General features: G+C 51.3%; 7 protein-coding genes across 7 annotated transcripts; 2 read left to right on the top strand and 5 right to left on the bottom strand.

The window, feature by feature from the left end:
* Nucleotide 1: 1 nt before the first annotated feature.
* On the bottom strand, nt 2-1,717 carry N7532_009606 (2-(3-amino-3-carboxypropyl)histidine synthase subunit 1/2; the record flags this gene model as incomplete). The annotated part of the gene is made up of 1 exon (XM_056622097.1): nt 2-1,717. The coding sequence occupies one exon, from the start codon at nt 1,715-1,717 to the stop codon at nt 2-4; it is 1,716 nt and encodes a 571-aa protein (XP_056472903.1).
* Nucleotides 1,718-2,019: 302 nt separating this feature from the next.
* Nucleotides 2,020-3,159, bottom strand: N7532_009605 (maleylacetate reductase; the record flags this gene model as incomplete). Its single annotated transcript, XM_056622096.1, has 2 exons — nt 2,020-2,567; nt 2,634-3,159. 2 exons carry the CDS (start codon nt 3,157-3,159, stop codon nt 2,020-2,022), a joined length of 1,074 nt encoding a protein of 357 aa, XP_056472902.1.
* Nucleotides 3,160-3,666: 507 nt separating this feature from the next.
* N7532_009604 (uncharacterized protein) lies at nt 3,667-4,968 on the bottom strand (the record flags this gene model as incomplete). The annotated part of the gene is made up of 2 exons (XM_056622095.1): nt 3,667-4,552; nt 4,619-4,968. The coding sequence occupies 2 exons, from the start codon at nt 4,966-4,968 to the stop codon at nt 3,667-3,669; spliced, it is 1,236 nt and encodes a 411-aa protein (XP_056472901.1).
* A 524-nt stretch (nt 4,969-5,492) lies between these two features.
* N7532_009603 (glycoside hydrolase family 7 protein) lies at nt 5,493-6,970 on the bottom strand (the record flags this gene model as incomplete). The annotated part of the gene is made up of 3 exons (XM_056622094.1): nt 5,493-6,254; nt 6,315-6,698; nt 6,758-6,970. 3 exons carry the CDS (start codon nt 6,968-6,970, stop codon nt 5,493-5,495), a joined length of 1,359 nt encoding a protein of 452 aa, XP_056472900.1.
* A 5,303-nt stretch (nt 6,971-12,273) lies between these two features.
* N7532_009602 (uncharacterized protein) lies at nt 12,274-12,801 on the top strand (the record flags this gene model as incomplete). Its single annotated transcript, XM_056622093.1, has 2 exons — nt 12,274-12,393; nt 12,475-12,801. The coding sequence occupies 2 exons, from the start codon at nt 12,274-12,276 to the stop codon at nt 12,799-12,801; spliced, it is 447 nt and encodes a 148-aa protein (XP_056472899.1).
* A 1,158-nt stretch (nt 12,802-13,959) lies between these two features.
* N7532_009601 (uncharacterized protein) lies at nt 13,960-14,139 on the bottom strand (the record flags this gene model as incomplete). The annotated part of the gene is made up of 1 exon (XM_056622092.1): nt 13,960-14,139. The coding sequence occupies one exon, from the start codon at nt 14,137-14,139 to the stop codon at nt 13,960-13,962; it is 180 nt and encodes a 59-aa protein (XP_056472898.1).
* A 364-nt stretch (nt 14,140-14,503) lies between these two features.
* Nucleotides 14,504-16,533, top strand: N7532_009600 (uncharacterized protein; the record flags this gene model as incomplete). The annotated part of the gene is made up of 3 exons (XM_056622091.1): nt 14,504-14,590; nt 14,663-14,827; nt 14,887-16,533. The coding sequence occupies 3 exons, from the start codon at nt 14,504-14,506 to the stop codon at nt 16,531-16,533; spliced, it is 1,899 nt and encodes a 632-aa protein (XP_056472897.1).
* Nucleotides 16,534-16,806: the final 273 nt, after the last annotated feature.

Raw genomic sequence — 16,806 nt, 5'->3', positions numbered from 1 at the left:
CCTAATGTTTCTCGTTCGATTCACCCACGGTGTACCCCCTGGCAATACCCTTGCGCCCTTCCTTGACCAAGGTGCTATCCTCCTGGTCGTCCTCCTCGTCGTAACGAATATCAAAGTCGCTACCTAACCCTTTCCACGTCCGCTGCGACCGCAAGAATTCGGCGCCTGGTGAAACGGCGCCACCGATCATCGCAAGGTCGCCCTTTGCCCGCCGGGCCAGGGTGCGAGCAGCAGAGGGACCAGATCCATCGATCTGGGCAGACGCGCGGGACGCGGGCTCCCGCATGGGTCGGGAATGCGAGACGTATCGTCCAGTGCGCAGGTCAAACTCCGGCGGCGCGCTCTCGGGTTCTGACATGTCATCGTCGTCCATGGTTGCACCATTGGTGCTCTCCTCTCCCTCCTCCGTCGACTCTTGTGGCTTGTCGAGGATGGCTTGGAAATCACTCTGCCAGGCGCCGGTCCACACCCGTTCGGCGTCGTCCTTCAAGGCCAGTTCCAATTCGAACGGCGTGATGACTGGTTTCCAGAAATCCTTGCTGTCCACCAAGGAGCTCTCCCAGCAGCCAATGACTACCCAGCCGCCAATCTCGCTGAAGTTAGCAACCTTGGCTGCGTTGAGTTTGCCCACGACAAACATGTAGCTCTTCTTGCCGGCAGCCGCAATCTGCTCTTTCACATGGTCCACGATATGCAGGTAGTTTTTCACACTCAGCGTGTTGATCAAGATTCCCCAGATCGGAACAGTGGTCAGGCGGGTGGTAATCGCATAGCGACGTCGCAAGGCCGCCGCAGTGGACGCGGGCAACGGCTTGGGTTTTCGGTTGCCCGGAGTGTCTGTAGGATATATATGGATCCCGGCAACTCGAGAGGCAAGCGTCATCAAGAGGGCGGTCGGCGGGTCGGAGACATGGAACAGTTGCCAGTCTGACAGGGTCTCTGGCGCGGCGCCCACTGACTCAGGCACCGTACGGTTTGGAATAGCCGACGAAGGCTCGTGGACCACCTCCGTGGCAAACAGGTTGGTATACCCTTCTTTCACCAGGGATTCGTACAATGCAGGGACATGGTGTGTGTAAGTGACATCAGCAGCCAGGATGACCTTGGTTGTTGGGTCGGGGTAGATCTCTTTGAATGCTTGCACGACCGGGTTAGTGGACAATGGCTTGCAGGTGAAGACATAAATCACGGGCAGCCGGGCCGTTGGCGATAGGCAAGACCTTCCATAGTGCACCACGACGTCCGCATCCACGTGTTCAGCAGCCACTTCGTCCACGCAGCATGTGCCATAGGAAGTGTCTGCGAGGATATACAATCGAGGGGACCACTTTTCACCCTCACTCTCCACTGACATTTGAGACACTCCCTTGGTTATACTGTTCGCATCGGTGGCACCAAAACCAACGTTTGTCTGTTCGGCCGAACCAGCAGGGCGAGTGCCGTTTGCATGAACGACTTCCTCCGAGTTAAGACCACGGCTGAGCATTTGAAAGACCCGTGGGGCGTCCGGGAGCATGTCATCGGGGAATTGAAGGGCAATCCGCTTGTACCGCGCCTGGCGGATCTCCTTCAGCGTGCGCTCGATGTCATAGGTAATGGAGAGTTCGTCATCGGAAAGCCGTTTCGTGGCATCGACGGAGGCGATCGGAGTCGATTCCTCGAGGATTCGATCGTCGGGAGTGGACAGCACAGGGGCTGCCTCCATTTCGGAACCCATTTGGTATTGGGATTGGGGGGAGGTGGTGGCAGGCGTTGCGAAGTGGGATGATCGGGAAATTTTTGGGGAAAAACGCATCCCCCACTTCGCGCCGATAAGCAATTGTGCCGCCACCGATTGACAGAGCACTACCATACAATTCTACAACAATTGTATCCCATAGATATTCCAGTATTACAGTAGGCTCTGTATTTAGGTCTTGCCCTTATTGAAATATCCATCTTGAAAACTCGGAAACATTTGTAATTGGGCCATGATTGAAAAAGATTTCTTCGTGTCGCTCGTCGCGCAGTGCAGTATATCTACAGGTCGTCGCGCGCCGGCTCGCCCGCCCACACACGGCGGATCAGCTCACGGATCGGAGTCCGCTCGATCGGACGGGGATTCCAGTAGGGATTGGAGACCGCAATGTCGGCCGCCTTGTCCACATCTTCCTCTTTCATCCCGAATTCTTTCAGGCCACGCTTGACCTCGAGCTTGGTCAGCAGAACATTCAAGCCGTGAGTCGCATCGCCGTTGCTGTCCGGCAGCGCATTGGCGAGCTGCTTCATGGCCTCGGGAATGTTAGGAGCATTGTATGAAATGGCATGCGGCAAGACAGCGGTATGAGTCTCTGCATGGGGGAGGTTGAAACTGCCACCCAAAGTGTGGCACAGCTTATGGTGAATGGACATGCCCACGCTGCCAAGGCAGGTGCCACAGAGCCAGGCACCGTACAAGGCCCGAGATCGGGCGGATTGCGAAGAAGGGTTCTCAACAATCTCAGGAAGGGCGGATGCAAGGGCACGGGTACCCTCGATGGCCATCATGTTGATGATGGGGTTGGTGTTGCGAGCATATAGAGCCTCAACTAGAAGAGTACAGACGTTAATCACTGACACCGGATTTGATATAACTTCCCATCACCTGAACCTACCTGCATGAGCAATTGCATTGACTCCGCTAGTGGCACTCATCGCCGTCGGCAGGGTCATGGTCAAATCGACATCGTAGATGACCGTGCCCGGCAAGATCTTGGGATCGGAACGAGTCTTCTTCAGACCGTCGGTTGTCTCGCCTAGAATGGGCGTCATCTCACTGCCGGCATAGGTCGTGGGGATGCAGATATGTGGCAGTCCAGTGCGAATACTGATGGCCTTGCCCAGGCCAATCGTGCTGCCACCGCCAATGGAGATGACCGAGTCGGCGCCCTGGGCCTTTGCATACTCGAGAGCCTTGTCGGTGATGTGAGTCGGGGTGTGCATGGTCGCCTCGCTGAAGATACCAGCGACCTGGCCATCGAGGACACTCTGGACACTCTCGGCCTGGCTGATCTGCTGGGGCGTTGACAGTACAAGTGGCGCCTTCACCTGCAGACGGGCAATCTCATCCGGCAGTTTCTGCAGGGTGCCGCTGCCGAAGACGACACGGCCGGGGTTAGGGTTGTACTCGAAGGCGTTCATAATGGAATTGCAGCTTGCAATGATTTGCAGGGCGGGCCATCTAGTTTTATAGTCAAGCCTCTACCCCCAGACCCCACCGCATCCGCTGGTCCTGCGCTGCCGTGGGGCCGTGGGGTTCATCGGCAGTTCCTCACAGCTTGGTTCCGATGGTGATGATATGAGAGATGACTAGATCGCCTGCTGTTGATTGCGATCATTGCGTCCTTATTTCTCCTCCCTCAATTCCCTGTTGTGGTCCATTGCTGTGTGCAGTTGTGCCTCGGCGACGGTGGTTGATAAAGGGCGGAATTCCCCCCGGCGGTTACTTCAGCATGAATCAGCAACGGATATAACATTTCCTCTCGGATGTGACTTCTACCAACTCGGATGCAGTCACTGGCTCAGTTCCTCAGTGTTACACACTACGGGTTTACCTAAAGGTGTTACTTGATTATATCCACGGATGTTCCGGTGGGTTTGAGTCGCAGGATCAATGTCGTTGCAAATGGGGTATATCAAATAATCTCGTCAGTCTAGGTCGTGGAAGGCCATGACGTGCTGACCACCGCTGCGGTCCTTGCCCTTGGCCTTCTTGCGCTTCTTGCGATCATTTGCATTCGACCGGCCATTGCGGTCTTCCCGGTCACTGTCACCGGAGTCATCGCTTTCATCGCTGTCGCCCAGCATATGTTTCCCGCCCACCATGCCACCGGTGCCTTCCGTCTCCAAAGCTTCATGCCAGACCTTGACGATTTGACCTCCACCGGACACCATGCGACCTTCGACGTCGAATCCAAGTCCCACAACGCCCTCCGTCTCATCGTGCACAGCGTCCGACACGACCTTGTTCGGGCCAATGCGTACAAACTTCACTAGCCCGTTACCGAGACCAGCAGCGATCATTTTGCCGTGGCCCAGCTCATCCGGCACGACCGTCATAGTCTCGATTGACTCGCCACCTTCCGAATCACGCGACACGTAGATGCGCTCGTCTTGGTCGTCCCAGGCGCCCTTCTCCCAAAGAGTCATGACACCACCGGCACCACCCACGACGACCTTCTCGCCGCGGCTGGTCCCGCTGCTGGGCAGACCACCAATGTACGCCGAGCTAATAAGCTCTTCCTCCTGATCTTCACTGCGCACCAGCACACCCCTCCGGAGATCCGTCAGGGCCAGAGTAGTGCCGCCAGTGGTGATCCATTGCTTGCTGAAACCAGACGTACTAGTGTCGGAGGCAGGAAGCGGTGTGAGGGAGGAAATATAGTCATCGTGAGGATGATGCGACTGCTCCGGTCGAGCAGAAACCTTGGAGTAGGGGGTGCGTAGGTCGAAGAGGTGGAGGGCACTGGAATCTGTGGCGAGTAGAAGTGTCTGGGGCGAGAGCCCGTGGATGATGGTTGGCGCATCGACCGAGCTGCATTACAAAGAGACATAAGTTGGAAACCCCTAATCGCAGAATAGACCTCTCAATATCTCTTACCCGTTCTTCTCCAGAGGGATTGCGATTTTATTGGTCACTTTGCCGGTCTCCGAATTGGCGGCTTTCACCAGCCCGTCGGTACCGGCAGAGTACAGCGTTTCGCCGTCGACACCGAATCCTAGGCACCGGCAGCTCCCCTTATGCCGCCTTGTCCTCCACATGGTGTCTATGTGGCCTTTTCCGTTGCAGGACGAGGAAGACGCTCCATCGTCATCGTCGACCTCCGAAGGTAAGCGGAACGTTTGGACGTGGCCCGCTGCCAGGCCGACGGAAACCACAGGCTCCCGGGGGTGGATGGCCTGGGTGAACAGGTCCGATGACAGTGGAAGCGAGCAGACCGTGTCGAACATGGTCGAATTGCGAAAAGATTCTTTGGGAGGGGAGTAGCGAGGTCCAGGCCAAGCTCGAAGCTTCACTTTTTTCGGCGGGCGGGCCGAGGGATCTTCCGCCTGCAGTTTCAGGCACCCAACCGCAGCTTCGCTTTCTCGAACCCCCTGCAGCTGCACCCCTTGCAACCCGCAATATTCGACCTCATACTCAATTCTTAGCCCTGATACCTCTTCCATGATCTAATTAACCACCCACCCAGTTGGCGACAAGATTTGCCGGCTTCTTGCCTACTCTGAACACCCATGGTTCAAAGCACAGGACAGAAATTACACTTCGCCGACATGTTCAGATTCAACTCGCACGCAAAATTCAATGAATACAGATGAAGAATGAATGGGAGCCTTCATGAGGAATGACTCTTTCTGAAGAAGTGAAATAATAAATACACCAAAAATTCGATGTTCAACAGCACTCGATACCCACATCCACATCGCGTCTGACCAGGTCCACACTTGTATCACAGACCATCGATCTCGATCACCTTTTAAGAGGAATAGGTCGACCCAATAGCTCCGACCTTGATGTTGGAAAAGACAACCTTCGCATCAGCCGAGTCGGACTCGACGGTTGCAGGCTTGCCGGAGTCAGCGCCGCAGGTGCCGCGAGCAACACCGGGGTCGGAAGCAGCGGCGTCGGTCGGGTAGTTGCTGTCGAGCCAGAGCATATTGGCGTAGTGGTCATCCCACAGACTCATGACGAGAACCATGCCCTGGGCCAGGCCCTCGCTCATGCCAGACATACCACCGTGCTGGGCAAAGATATCGTCGTCGCCGAAGGCCTTCTTCTGAGCAGTGCAGAAGTCCGAAGTGATCGAGTTGCCAGAGACGCCGCTGACGTCCGAGACCGAGTTGGCAATGACCTTGCCGTTCTGCACATAGATACGCTTGATCTCTTTGAGAGTGCCGGAATCGGTGTTGTCGCTGGTGATGAACTGGGTGACGACGGTCATCTTGGAGTTGGTGTCGACGATCTTCTCGGGACCGAAGAAGCTCTCGTTGCCCATACGGTAAGGGTTAAAGTCACATCCATCGGGATCACAAGTGCCGGCGTAGCGGCTGTCCGAGTAGGTGCCACCGCACTTGTCGCCCTCGCACATCGTTTGGCTCGCCGAGTCACAGGGGTGGGGAGTCAGGGCAGTCGAGATGCTGTTGGCCTCCCAGATGTCCATCTCGGCACAGCACGAGCCGTGGTTTCCAACACCAGCGTTCTTATCATTCTCTGAAGGCGTCCAGCCGTCAACATTGCCCTATATTTCCAGGTTCAGTCAATAACAAAGCTAGCTTCTATCGTTAGGTCCGACACTCACCTGGCCGTTGATGAACTTGAGATCACGGGGGCACTGCGAATCACAGTAGCCAGTTCCATACTTTGCACCGGCTTTGTTGTTCTCGTACTTGGACAGACCACCGTCGGCGTCCATGGAAACAAAGTACAAAGCACCGTTAAGGCCGCACGGGAGCGCGGACACGTCCACGTCGAAGGTGAATTCCTGGTTCAGCAGCTTGAACATCTGGTAGGTGCTGTCGTTCTCCATCAGGAATAGACGGGAGCCGACGTTGGAACCGGTGACGAAGCTCAGCGACAAAGAGTCCCCGTCAGCCTCCACACCATACGTGCCCGAGTAGTCTGCACCATCCAGGGCACAATTTGTGGCACAGGTCTTGTCGTCAGGGCAAAGAGTTGCGTCCCACTGCAAAGGGAATGCATGGTCAGTCCCAGTTACTCGACAGAAAAAGGAAACCAGCTCACCTCATTTCCGGTATAGCAATTAGTCGAGTCCTCGGTCGAGTGGACCCAGCGCCAGTTTGCATCAATGCCGACAGAGCCAGATTGCTTTGTGCAGCCACTGGCAGTGCACTTTTGCCACGTCAAGGAGGGCTTGGTTTCTTCCTTTTGTGTGCCAGCCTGCTGGGCACGAGCGACTGCCACAAGGGCAGAAAGAAGGAGTGCGCGTCGATACATCTTCGGTAAAAAGAGAGAAAGAGAATGGAATAGTCGGTAGTCTGGCCTGCAGCTGATGAACACAAAAGAACGAGTTGGGGCATGTCGCCATCTTTATATCGCCATTTCTACAGGATCAGCACCCACATGTCCTGTCATGCAAGGCTCAAACGGGTTCTTCCGTCACCTCATGGCCGGGTATGGCGGACCTCGACACCGTCTCTAAACTGGCAAAAAGGACCCTTCATCTACGAAATGGCGGGGACTTCCAGATTGGGCGGCGGCCGACGTCGTGCATTGATTTGGGAGTGGACCGACCTCCATGATCAGCATGGAAAAGATCTTCAATGGGGACGTCTCCTGGGCAGGGAGACTTCACAAGAATTGAGGCGGTTAGAGGAGGTCTAGTGGTTTCAATTTCCTCAGCGACGGAGCAGCCTCCGAACCGCGCTGAACTAGGCTAGCATCCCCAGATTGAGGGAAACTTACAGCAATCAAGTGCTTTGGCAGTTTGCTTCGCTCAGCACAAAAACGTTTAGAAAATTCAGACGCTTCCATGATCTGCTCGGGCGTGCGTGAATTTTGTGGAGTACACAACAGGGTCGTGAGACGCCATAGAGAAGCTAAACCAGCCCAGCCAGCCACTAGATGCCATACCCTCCCCGTGGCATTCCGTGGCTGAACGGCAAGACATGGAACTGCGGGGATTGCCCAGATTCAAACTGGTGAGTCGTTCTGAAGCAGTTGCCGGACTTTTCGGGTATAACGCGTTTCAGATCAGCGACGAATGCCCCTCCCCGGTAATATTCGGCCAAGCATTCGGACAAAAAGAGCTAAATATCCTTCAATGAGAGAGCCGCTCGCAAGCGCCCCGGATGATCTTTTGCACGACCCGAACGACTGTCTAAATACGAAACAGGTGCGTTCAAGTCGCTATCGGCGATCTGAAGATCGACATGGGTCGATTTAAAATTCGCGAGGATTTTGTCTATGGGAATGTGCTTTGGCAGAATGGCATTAGCATCCTTCTCGTCTCATCACTCTGATCATTGCAAAAGCTTAAGCTCTATTGCGCACAAATAAGGGTCGGCACATGTGCCGCTGCCCTGACTGCCCTAAAGCGACATGCCAATTAAACTCCCAAAGTTCTTAGCAAGGTGAAACACGCCAGTGAACCACTGTAGAGTTTCCAGATCCCGTGGCTTGGGTGGATATGGCTGTCACGGATTGGGCCACAATGCCAATTTGAAGCATTAAGGATTGAGATGGGATTAAGGACCCTGAAGGCTTGGCTGATCGTGTTAACGACTCCGCGTTAATATTTCAAAAAGCACTAATATGATCATTCTATTCAGAATAGTAACTATTCCAGCTAAATATTAAGATGGACTGACCGACGAATGGCAAGGCCCACTCGAATACTGTGTAAGTTGATAAATTTTAGTGTAATCTAGGATGGCGGTGTAGTACACAGTGTACCTAGTAAGAGGACAAGGGGATTGTCTGCTATGCACGTAATAGGGCAAGTCTTCCGGTGCTAGGTGGTCCACGCTAGGTTATTTAGGTAGTAGTGTACATTCCCCTAAGATATGTATTATATTTATTTTGGTACCTGGCACTGGCGCACCTCTAGGGCTGTGAGGATCGGTGTATTTCTCAGATAGGCTATTAGGCGGCTTATAATATATAGGAGTTCAATGAGTATATTATAGCCAGATACATTATCGAAATCGATCCATGAATGGCTACCCACTGTGAGGTGGATTTGCAACTACCTAATACCGCGGGAAAAGTAGAAATGGAGTGTTTAAAACCATAAGACGATGGCGAATGTGGCAGCCTTCTAGGGCTAGATAAATTTGTAACTAATCTAAAGCATTAGTTGACAGAAGTTCAGCTTCAGCGTCTAAGAGATCTTAGGGAGGGAGTACCAAGCGTGACAGCCACAATGATTTATATCCCTAGAAAAGTACCCAAGGGTAGTAGGTGACCGGCCATGAGCTAGTCTAAGTTAGCTGGATGAGATAGGTCCCCTATATAGCCTTATTAAACCTGAATGCCACCACGAGATGCTCCAATGATTACCATGCTCTTTGGCGCGGGGAAGGATGATATTTTCTCATAGCGAACAAGACGACTAATAAAGGTTTTACGGGTTTGCGATATTTCTCTTATTTATGCGCCTTTACATCGAAAATTTCCTGTATCGTAAAACCTGACAAGTGCTACTCAGGTGTGTCTATTATGGACTAAAGGCTTGGCTTTTTACACGAAAGTTGTATTTGAAAAGCGATACGGAAAGATTATCTCGATACTACATTCACGACCTCTTAATCATCTTCTTCTGACATCAGCCCCTCGCTGGCTTTGCAGGACATGGAATCTACTCTCAATGTCATTCATGATACTACTTTAGTGTAGAAGAAGCCCAGAAAGGCAGCCGTAATAGATTAAACGTCAGTTGTAGGTACAAAAGAAGAACGGAGCTCGAAGCAATTGCCCTATTCCAAAATCTCACGACCGCTTGAGTCTCTTAGAAGGGTCCTCGCGATTCTGAGGGACCCACAAAGTTCCTTCTGTCGTGCATGTTCACGAATTTGTCATCTTCGCAGCAGCTAAAGTTTTGCACGATTTTGCTGAATTATATCTTCAAATATTGTCGTGTCCCCGAGAGCGGGCTAGCTGAAGCGCGATTCCAAACATCTCATGGCTGACATTGATATCGGCTCCTCTCTCAGTAAAAGAAGCACAATCCTATCATGTCCTTCATGCCGAGCAGCCTCTAGTGCAGTGTCAAAGCCTCCACCATCAATATTAGTATCAGCCCCCGCATTCAGTAGCGGCTCGACGATCGTATAATGCCCTTCAGCGCAAGCGGCCTGTAGCGCTGTATTAAAGGTGCCAGCCTGAAGATCGACATCTGCCTCCCACGCCACTAGGAACTTTGCAATCCGATAATGCCCTTTGCCACAAGCACACTGTAGCGCAACTCCGCGCCTCTTATCATTGGAGTTGATATTGGCTCCCTTCTAGAGTAGCAGTAGCACAATCCTATCAGAGCCCTCATGACAAGCAGCCCGCAGCGCGGTGTTGATCTCCACACCTCGCTAGGCTCCTCGTTCCAGCAACAGCCGTACAGTACTCTCATACCCTCCAGCAAAAGATCCCTGCAGCGCAATGTGAAAAAGCCCATCTTGTATGTTATTTTGGCACCGTTTCGAGCAGAATTTCCGCGACTTTATTGTTCTGGGCAAGCCAGTTGTAGCGGAGTTCTAAGATCTTAATGGAGAGCATTGACATCGGCTTTATGCTTCAGCAATTTTTTCACAGCTTCCTCATGACCCTTGTGTCAGGCTTTTTTGTAGCGCGCTGCCAGTTTCCGAAGTACCCCGGGAATTGACATTAGCTCTGTGATCTAGTAACTTCTGCACGAGTTCGCAGTGACCTTCCTCGGACGCTATATGAAGAACATTGCCATATCCTTCTGTATAGAAATTAATATTCTATGGATGTCTCAGGAATATGCGAAAATTTTCGAGGCTTCCAATTTGACAAGCCTCCAAGAGCGCATTCCGACTCCTCCAGTCCGGAAAGCTGATGTCAACTCCTGCATTGCATAAATTCAGCACAACCTTTTCATTCCCTTCGGCACAGGCCACAGATGGAGCACTGGTTCAATTTTCAGGTACAGTTCATGTATTATCTTATAAACTTCTCGGTATCCGGTCGGCTCCAGATGTCGAACGTGGACACCCCAGTGAACTGCCGCATATGGCAAAAAGCCTTGCATCTCGACATGTTCAAAATCATCGGAATTTAGATACCGTGAGCATATTCCAGCCATTTCGCTCTCCGCACTCAGTGGATTGCAACAAAACCCCGAGAGAGTGACTGATTGGCTTTCTATGCCCTTTCCAATGAGTAATTCTCTGGCTGCCAGATGGATGAGTTAGAGTCGAGAGTCATAAATAAGACAAACAGGCCACATAGCTATTGGAGCTTCGTGCCCAAGTATCTGTACTTAGACTGACACCTGCAATGTGAGTTTGGTGATTTGGAGAAGTAGCAACCCAAGTGCCGTACCCATTTCTTCTATTGCCAAAGGACGTCGTGCTACGATAATTATATGCAAAAACCTTTTAACATTTTCAATTTCAGTGCCTCCACTCGTCTTAGGGTTTTTCCGTATGCATCGGTCACCGATGGAGGTGGATCGATCAATAGCTCGTCCGGTCGAAATCTATACTTGGAACGCATTCTGATGTGATCGATAGCTAAAGATAACCAAAGATATGCGTGAGTTTTCAGTTCACAGCTGTTTTCCAAGCCGCTTGGCTGTCTCTGGAGACAATTGCGATGTTTCAGCCAGCTCTTTCGCCTTCAAACTCCATATCTTCTCGGAGACTATTTATTTATGTATTTTTCTTAATCTGGAGCCTGGTACCAGAGCATGGCATAAAAGGTCCGGCTTCTGGCCAAATAACTGGTGGAGTATTGCGCAGAGGGCCACTAAAAGATTGCTCTGTTGATCATTGTCTTTTAAAGAAGAAATAACATACAGTCTCTTCTTTAGCGGCTTGGTGTAGATCGACGATCGACCCAGCCAATAGAGACTTTCCGCGACCTGGATCTGTTAACACCCAGAGAAGATCATTGCCATCACTATCTTGCCAACGGGAATTTATTGCTTTGAATAGCCCAGTGACATGTCCCTTCGACTGGCTCTGGGTTGGGATTCTTCTAGGCTTCGTAGTTTCCAGTCTTGATAAATCGGTGAACCTTTAGGCGCTTGTTTTTCTGGCACTTTGGATGCCTGTTCATGACGATTTTGGCTCTGCTCGTCGGAAACATCAGCCTTCAATGATTGCGACACTTGGTAGGGTCAAAAAGAATACTGGGCGTGAGGATCATTTTCTTCACACGACTGGTGCGAAGCAGTTCAGTCGCCATGCTGTAATTCCGACCGACCATGCCTTGCTGGACACAGACCCAAAGCTGTATGATCTGCAAAAGAATGCCAAGGCACCACACGACTTTGTCGATGTGGTAGGTTATTATACTCTGACATAATGTGATTCCAAATATTTTTCTTGGCCGGTCTCGTTACTCTGACACCCGTGATCCTCGGAATATGCGTTTACAAGAACACGTCGCACGCATTCTCTGAGGCCACGGGCGCCTAAACAAACATACATGAGATCCGAGAGCAGAGGTTCAGCCTTTCTCCATGATACATGTCATTTCTCGCCTCCATGCTAACAATAATCTCTCCGAAATGCAGTCAGTAAAAGCCAACATTGTCGTCATATACACAGCCGAGACCCATGGCGTACGGAGCTACCAATTTTGCCCCGTTCTTGGTGTATGCTGCGGAGGAAGGATTTGGTAATCGGAGTTCCATCCAGGACGTGTCTATCGTGCGGGCAGCGCGGAGCCTTCGCCGTGTATGCTATGTCGGTGCTGACAAACCGATTTTTCTATTGCCTGGTACACTTCGGTCAAACTGTCTCTAACAGATTCTTCAGACATGGCCTATCTGTCATATCGCAGACACCACGTACCTCTGCCTTGAAATCCTACTAAAATCTCTTCTTAGTGAAGATATCGGGTATGGCAAGGACGGTCACTTTTTAGTTGCATCAGGAAGTATTGCCTGGGATGATGTGTATGGCGCCTTTGCTAGGGCTCTTGCAAAGAGGCGTTTCGTCGACAATGATACTGTGACAGAGGGCGATGACACAGCTCCTGCCGGGATGGCTGAAGGCCTGGGGGGTTATCGCGACTGCGGTCCTGGTGCTCCTAGTCGGAAAATGGCTTATACTTCCCCATTATGGCTCTTTTCTGCGGAGTGAGATAATATAAATGCTCATTATAAAACCAAATATCTTTTCACGGCGGTCAATGGTCACCAGATAGGCTGGAAGCCCCAATATCCGCCGGATCAAATTTTAGATGCTGCGGACGAAAAGGTTGATTCAATCTTGCAGCAGCTTCAAAAGAATGTCAACAAGGAGAACATTAGATGATCGAAAGTTATGCGATAGCGCTAGAATACAACTTGATCAACTTCCGATGACCAACCCAGGATCTGAGAGTTGACGAGCATTCCCAAAGATTTCCCGTCTCAAACTCGCAGTGCAGCGAAATTTTTCAGAATGGGCGACTATATACACAACTGGTGCGGTGTATTGCAAAGAGACTCCCGGTGGATTGTGATGTGAGGTGGTCCGCTTGACTATGCCCTTCTTGCGTCCTCAAGCAAGAAGTGGAATCCAGTTCGTCGCCTCCTGTGAGCATTCTCAATTAACCCTGACGCTCTGATAGCCACGGCGCTTCATCTGAGACATCGATGCAAGCCTAAGGTGCTATTCCCACACATCAGCCTCTCCCTCTCTCCGCTAATTAGGCCTTGGTTACTAGTAGTTCAGGCTTTCACCTGGGAGATCTTCTGCCCCTGACTGAGATGCAAGCCCTGAAGCAAATTTAGCTGAGTGGCCTCTTGTCGTTCGCAGCACCTATAGTAGCAGCTCTTTCTCCCCCAGACAGGGGGCCGGGGCGGGGGGTGGGCCTAGGGTCGGGGCCTTAGCGCGTAAGCCGATAGACGTTCTCTACGCAAAGCGGGTACAGGCGGGGCACCACGCGAATGAAGATTGCGGAACCAGGTCATTGAGAAAAGTCTAACCTTGTTTAGACTAATTGGTCTTGGCGCGTTGGCTTGGCAGGTGGAAAATGTTCAGGGGCACCCAGTTCCGTATTGCTTACTTGCAGTGCGATTGGATCAGCAGCACGACCAGTGAGCTGGTGACGTTACTGCTGTCTTTACACAGGCGTTTAGCGGCTCGCGTGACCCTTGCCCATGTCTGTCAGATCGACTTGGCAGGATCTAAGCCTTGTGGTTAGAGACTTGGTGCGTTTCGTAGATGGAAGCAAGCGTCTGACACTATGCACAGCGGGCAGCAGGTTTTTTTTAGAATTTCCAATTTGTAAATCTTGCGAATCGCAAACATCCGTTATTGGCTTGTCCCCGATCGCTCGCCGCGCGACAAACCGGAGTGTGTGCGGACGCAAACCCCTGACTGCTCGCTGAGGGCGCCCCACACTGACGCGTGGCGAGGAGTTTTCTTCACCCAGAACTCCGCTCCTTGGACCATGCTGGGTCCGAACGGGGCCTGAAATTCCACCTCAGCCATTGCGTTGGCTTTTGGCGTTGGATAAGATTAGGAGCATCATGCTTGTCTCCATCGAGAGGTGTCATGGCTCAATGGAATCCTTGGAATAGGGTTTTCGAGCGGCAATCCGTCGAAGGTAAAATTTCCCACCCGACCCATCTCCTCCCTAAATAAATTCTGGGCGGCCCCCGCGCCGCCCCTAAACTCCAAAGGGCTTCTAATACGACGACCCTCCAACACGTCCTCTCCTGCCCACCTGCGACTCTGCCACTCCGCGACACAAATCGTGAACGTCGTGGAGAGATGTCCCCAATCTGACGTCCATTCAGTCCATGTTCGCAGTATGAAAGAGTTGTCCTAGCCTCCTCTCGAGCCTTTCGCCGTCATGTTGTTCCTCGGTGGCTTGATATGCCTTTTCTTGCATGGCGCTGCTGCAGAGCGCCAAGATGAGGATTTATTCTCGTTTGTCACTGTGAGTCCCCTCGTTAGGGCATGAAGTTTTGCATTCTGTTTCTTCCTTTCAGTGGTCTAACTGCCTTTTCAGCTTCCTGAAGTCCGCGCTCCCAGGTTTGAGGTTACTCATATCGACCGTGATCGTCAGCTGCCGGGTTATTGGTTCATTGCCCCCTACGGACAGATCAACCCCGAAGAGCCGACCCAAAAGTACATGCAGTACCAGGTCGGGCCTTATATTTATGACAATGAAGGCGTATGTTATTCTCAGCACAAAATGGTGATCCTGTGGAAATTAACATCGCCTCTATGCAGGAGCTCATTTGGGCCGGTTCCCCCATGACCGATAATCGGAACGTCTTCGATTTTAAAGCCAACTGGAACGTCGACGAAAATCCTCATTTGTCTTTCATTCTCCAACATGATTATAATACCGACTCGGACAAAGGAAGCGGTATGATTCTGGGCAGTGACTACAATATAGAACACCATGTCGGAGTTCTCAATGACCTTAGTGCGTTCAATATGCACGAATTCAATATCCTGGATGGCGGCAAGACTGGCTTAGCATGCACGTACAGATCGCAACTGACCGATCTGGACGACTTCGACCGCCCTGATGAGGAAAGCTGGGTCGTTACGGGTGGATTTGTCGAACTGGATGTTGAATCATCCGCAATCCTTTTCGAATGGGACTCGTTCGATAAAATTTCTCTCAGTGAATCTGTTGTTTTCCACGCGTGGGATGGCACTCGTGGCGAGCCAGGATGGGACTACGTGCATATCAATTCTGTTGATAAGAATGGGAATGGGGATTACCTTATCTCTATGCGCTTCACCAACACGATCTACATGATTTCCGGCACGGATGGCGAGATTATGTGGCGTCTTGGAGGAATCAAAAGCGACTTCGACATGGACTTCACATTCTCCAAGCAACATGATGTTAAATTTGTCGAGTCAAACGGCACACATCATGTTATTTCGATCATGAACAATGCATCCGATGAAAGTGAAAATGACGAAGATATCTCATCTGCACTCTTTATAGAACTCGATACTGATGCGTCCCCGATGACTGCCACAGTTATCAGGCGTATTGATCGACCTGATGGCGAGCTTACCCGACTTCGCGGCAATGTTCAGCAGCTTCCAAATGGAAATTCCTTCATTGGATGGAGTAAGCAAGGCTACCACTCTGAGCATGCGCCAAACGGTGATATTCTGCTATCTGCGCGATTTTCTTCGGATCGCTTCTCAAGTTACCGGTCATATAAGTTTGATTGGATCGGTCGACCCTCTGCACCGCCTGATCTGGTTGCCTCTGTTTATGGCACCAGCGAAGAGGACATGATGACTGTCATTTATGTTAGCTGGAACGGTGCAACTGATGTCGCCGTCTGGGAATTCTACGCCCGCTCCTTCGATCATGGCAAGGATGTATTGATCGGAAGTACGAACAAGACAAGTTTCGAAACAATGTACATTGCCGAGGGGTTCATGGATTGGATTACCGCTAAGGCTGTCGATGAAGATGGCAACGCCTTGAGCACATCGACGCTCTACCGCACCGATATCCCAGAGAGCTGGAAATCAAGTGGCTTTGATCAATCCTTACCTGATCCTTCTCCTGATGATCCAGAGATTCTGCAGGCTATTCAGGAAAAGGTCGAATCGGGTGATTACGGTGATGTCAAGTCAAGCTCGGCCACTGCAGAAGGTCGCAAAGCTGCCGTCTATGCTGCCACAAAAGAGGTCGCTCAGTCTGTCTACAAGGCGTATGGCATGATTCGATTGTTAGAAAACATCGTCATGTTTGTTCTCGCAGTTTGCTGTGTCGGTGGTATCCTAGCCGGGGTTTGGCATTTCGTTCGTCGTCGCAAGCTGAGATCCTATCAGCACGTTCCATCAGATGAGGCACCTGCTGAGGAGGTCAACAAGACACTCAACGGCAACGAATGATTTATATCAACTCATTGTCCTATTCTCTTTATTCTATCACAACACCACTATCTCCGATCCACGAGCTCAGACATTGTCATCTCTTTTACGTGTTCTGGCTCGGGTCACCGCAAAGAAGACAAGATTTTTCATGATTGTCATCTTCTTCGCTGGCCTTTCGATGGCAACAATTTGTTGGAGGAAGGGCTCTTCCAGATACTTGCATTCAACCCAATATTCCCACGCAGAGAGCCATAATATTGTGGGGAATAACTTGCATTCACGAGCATTCAA

Source organism: Penicillium argentinense (genome assembly GCF_028826775.1).
Source record: "Penicillium argentinense strain IBT 30761 chromosome Unknown utg000009l_segment0_segment0, whole genome shotgun sequence".
In the NCBI taxonomy this organism is placed as follows: domain Eukaryota; kingdom Fungi; phylum Ascomycota; class Eurotiomycetes; order Eurotiales; family Aspergillaceae; genus Penicillium; species Penicillium argentinense.
This window is presented reverse-complemented; position numbering and strand designations above follow the sequence as displayed.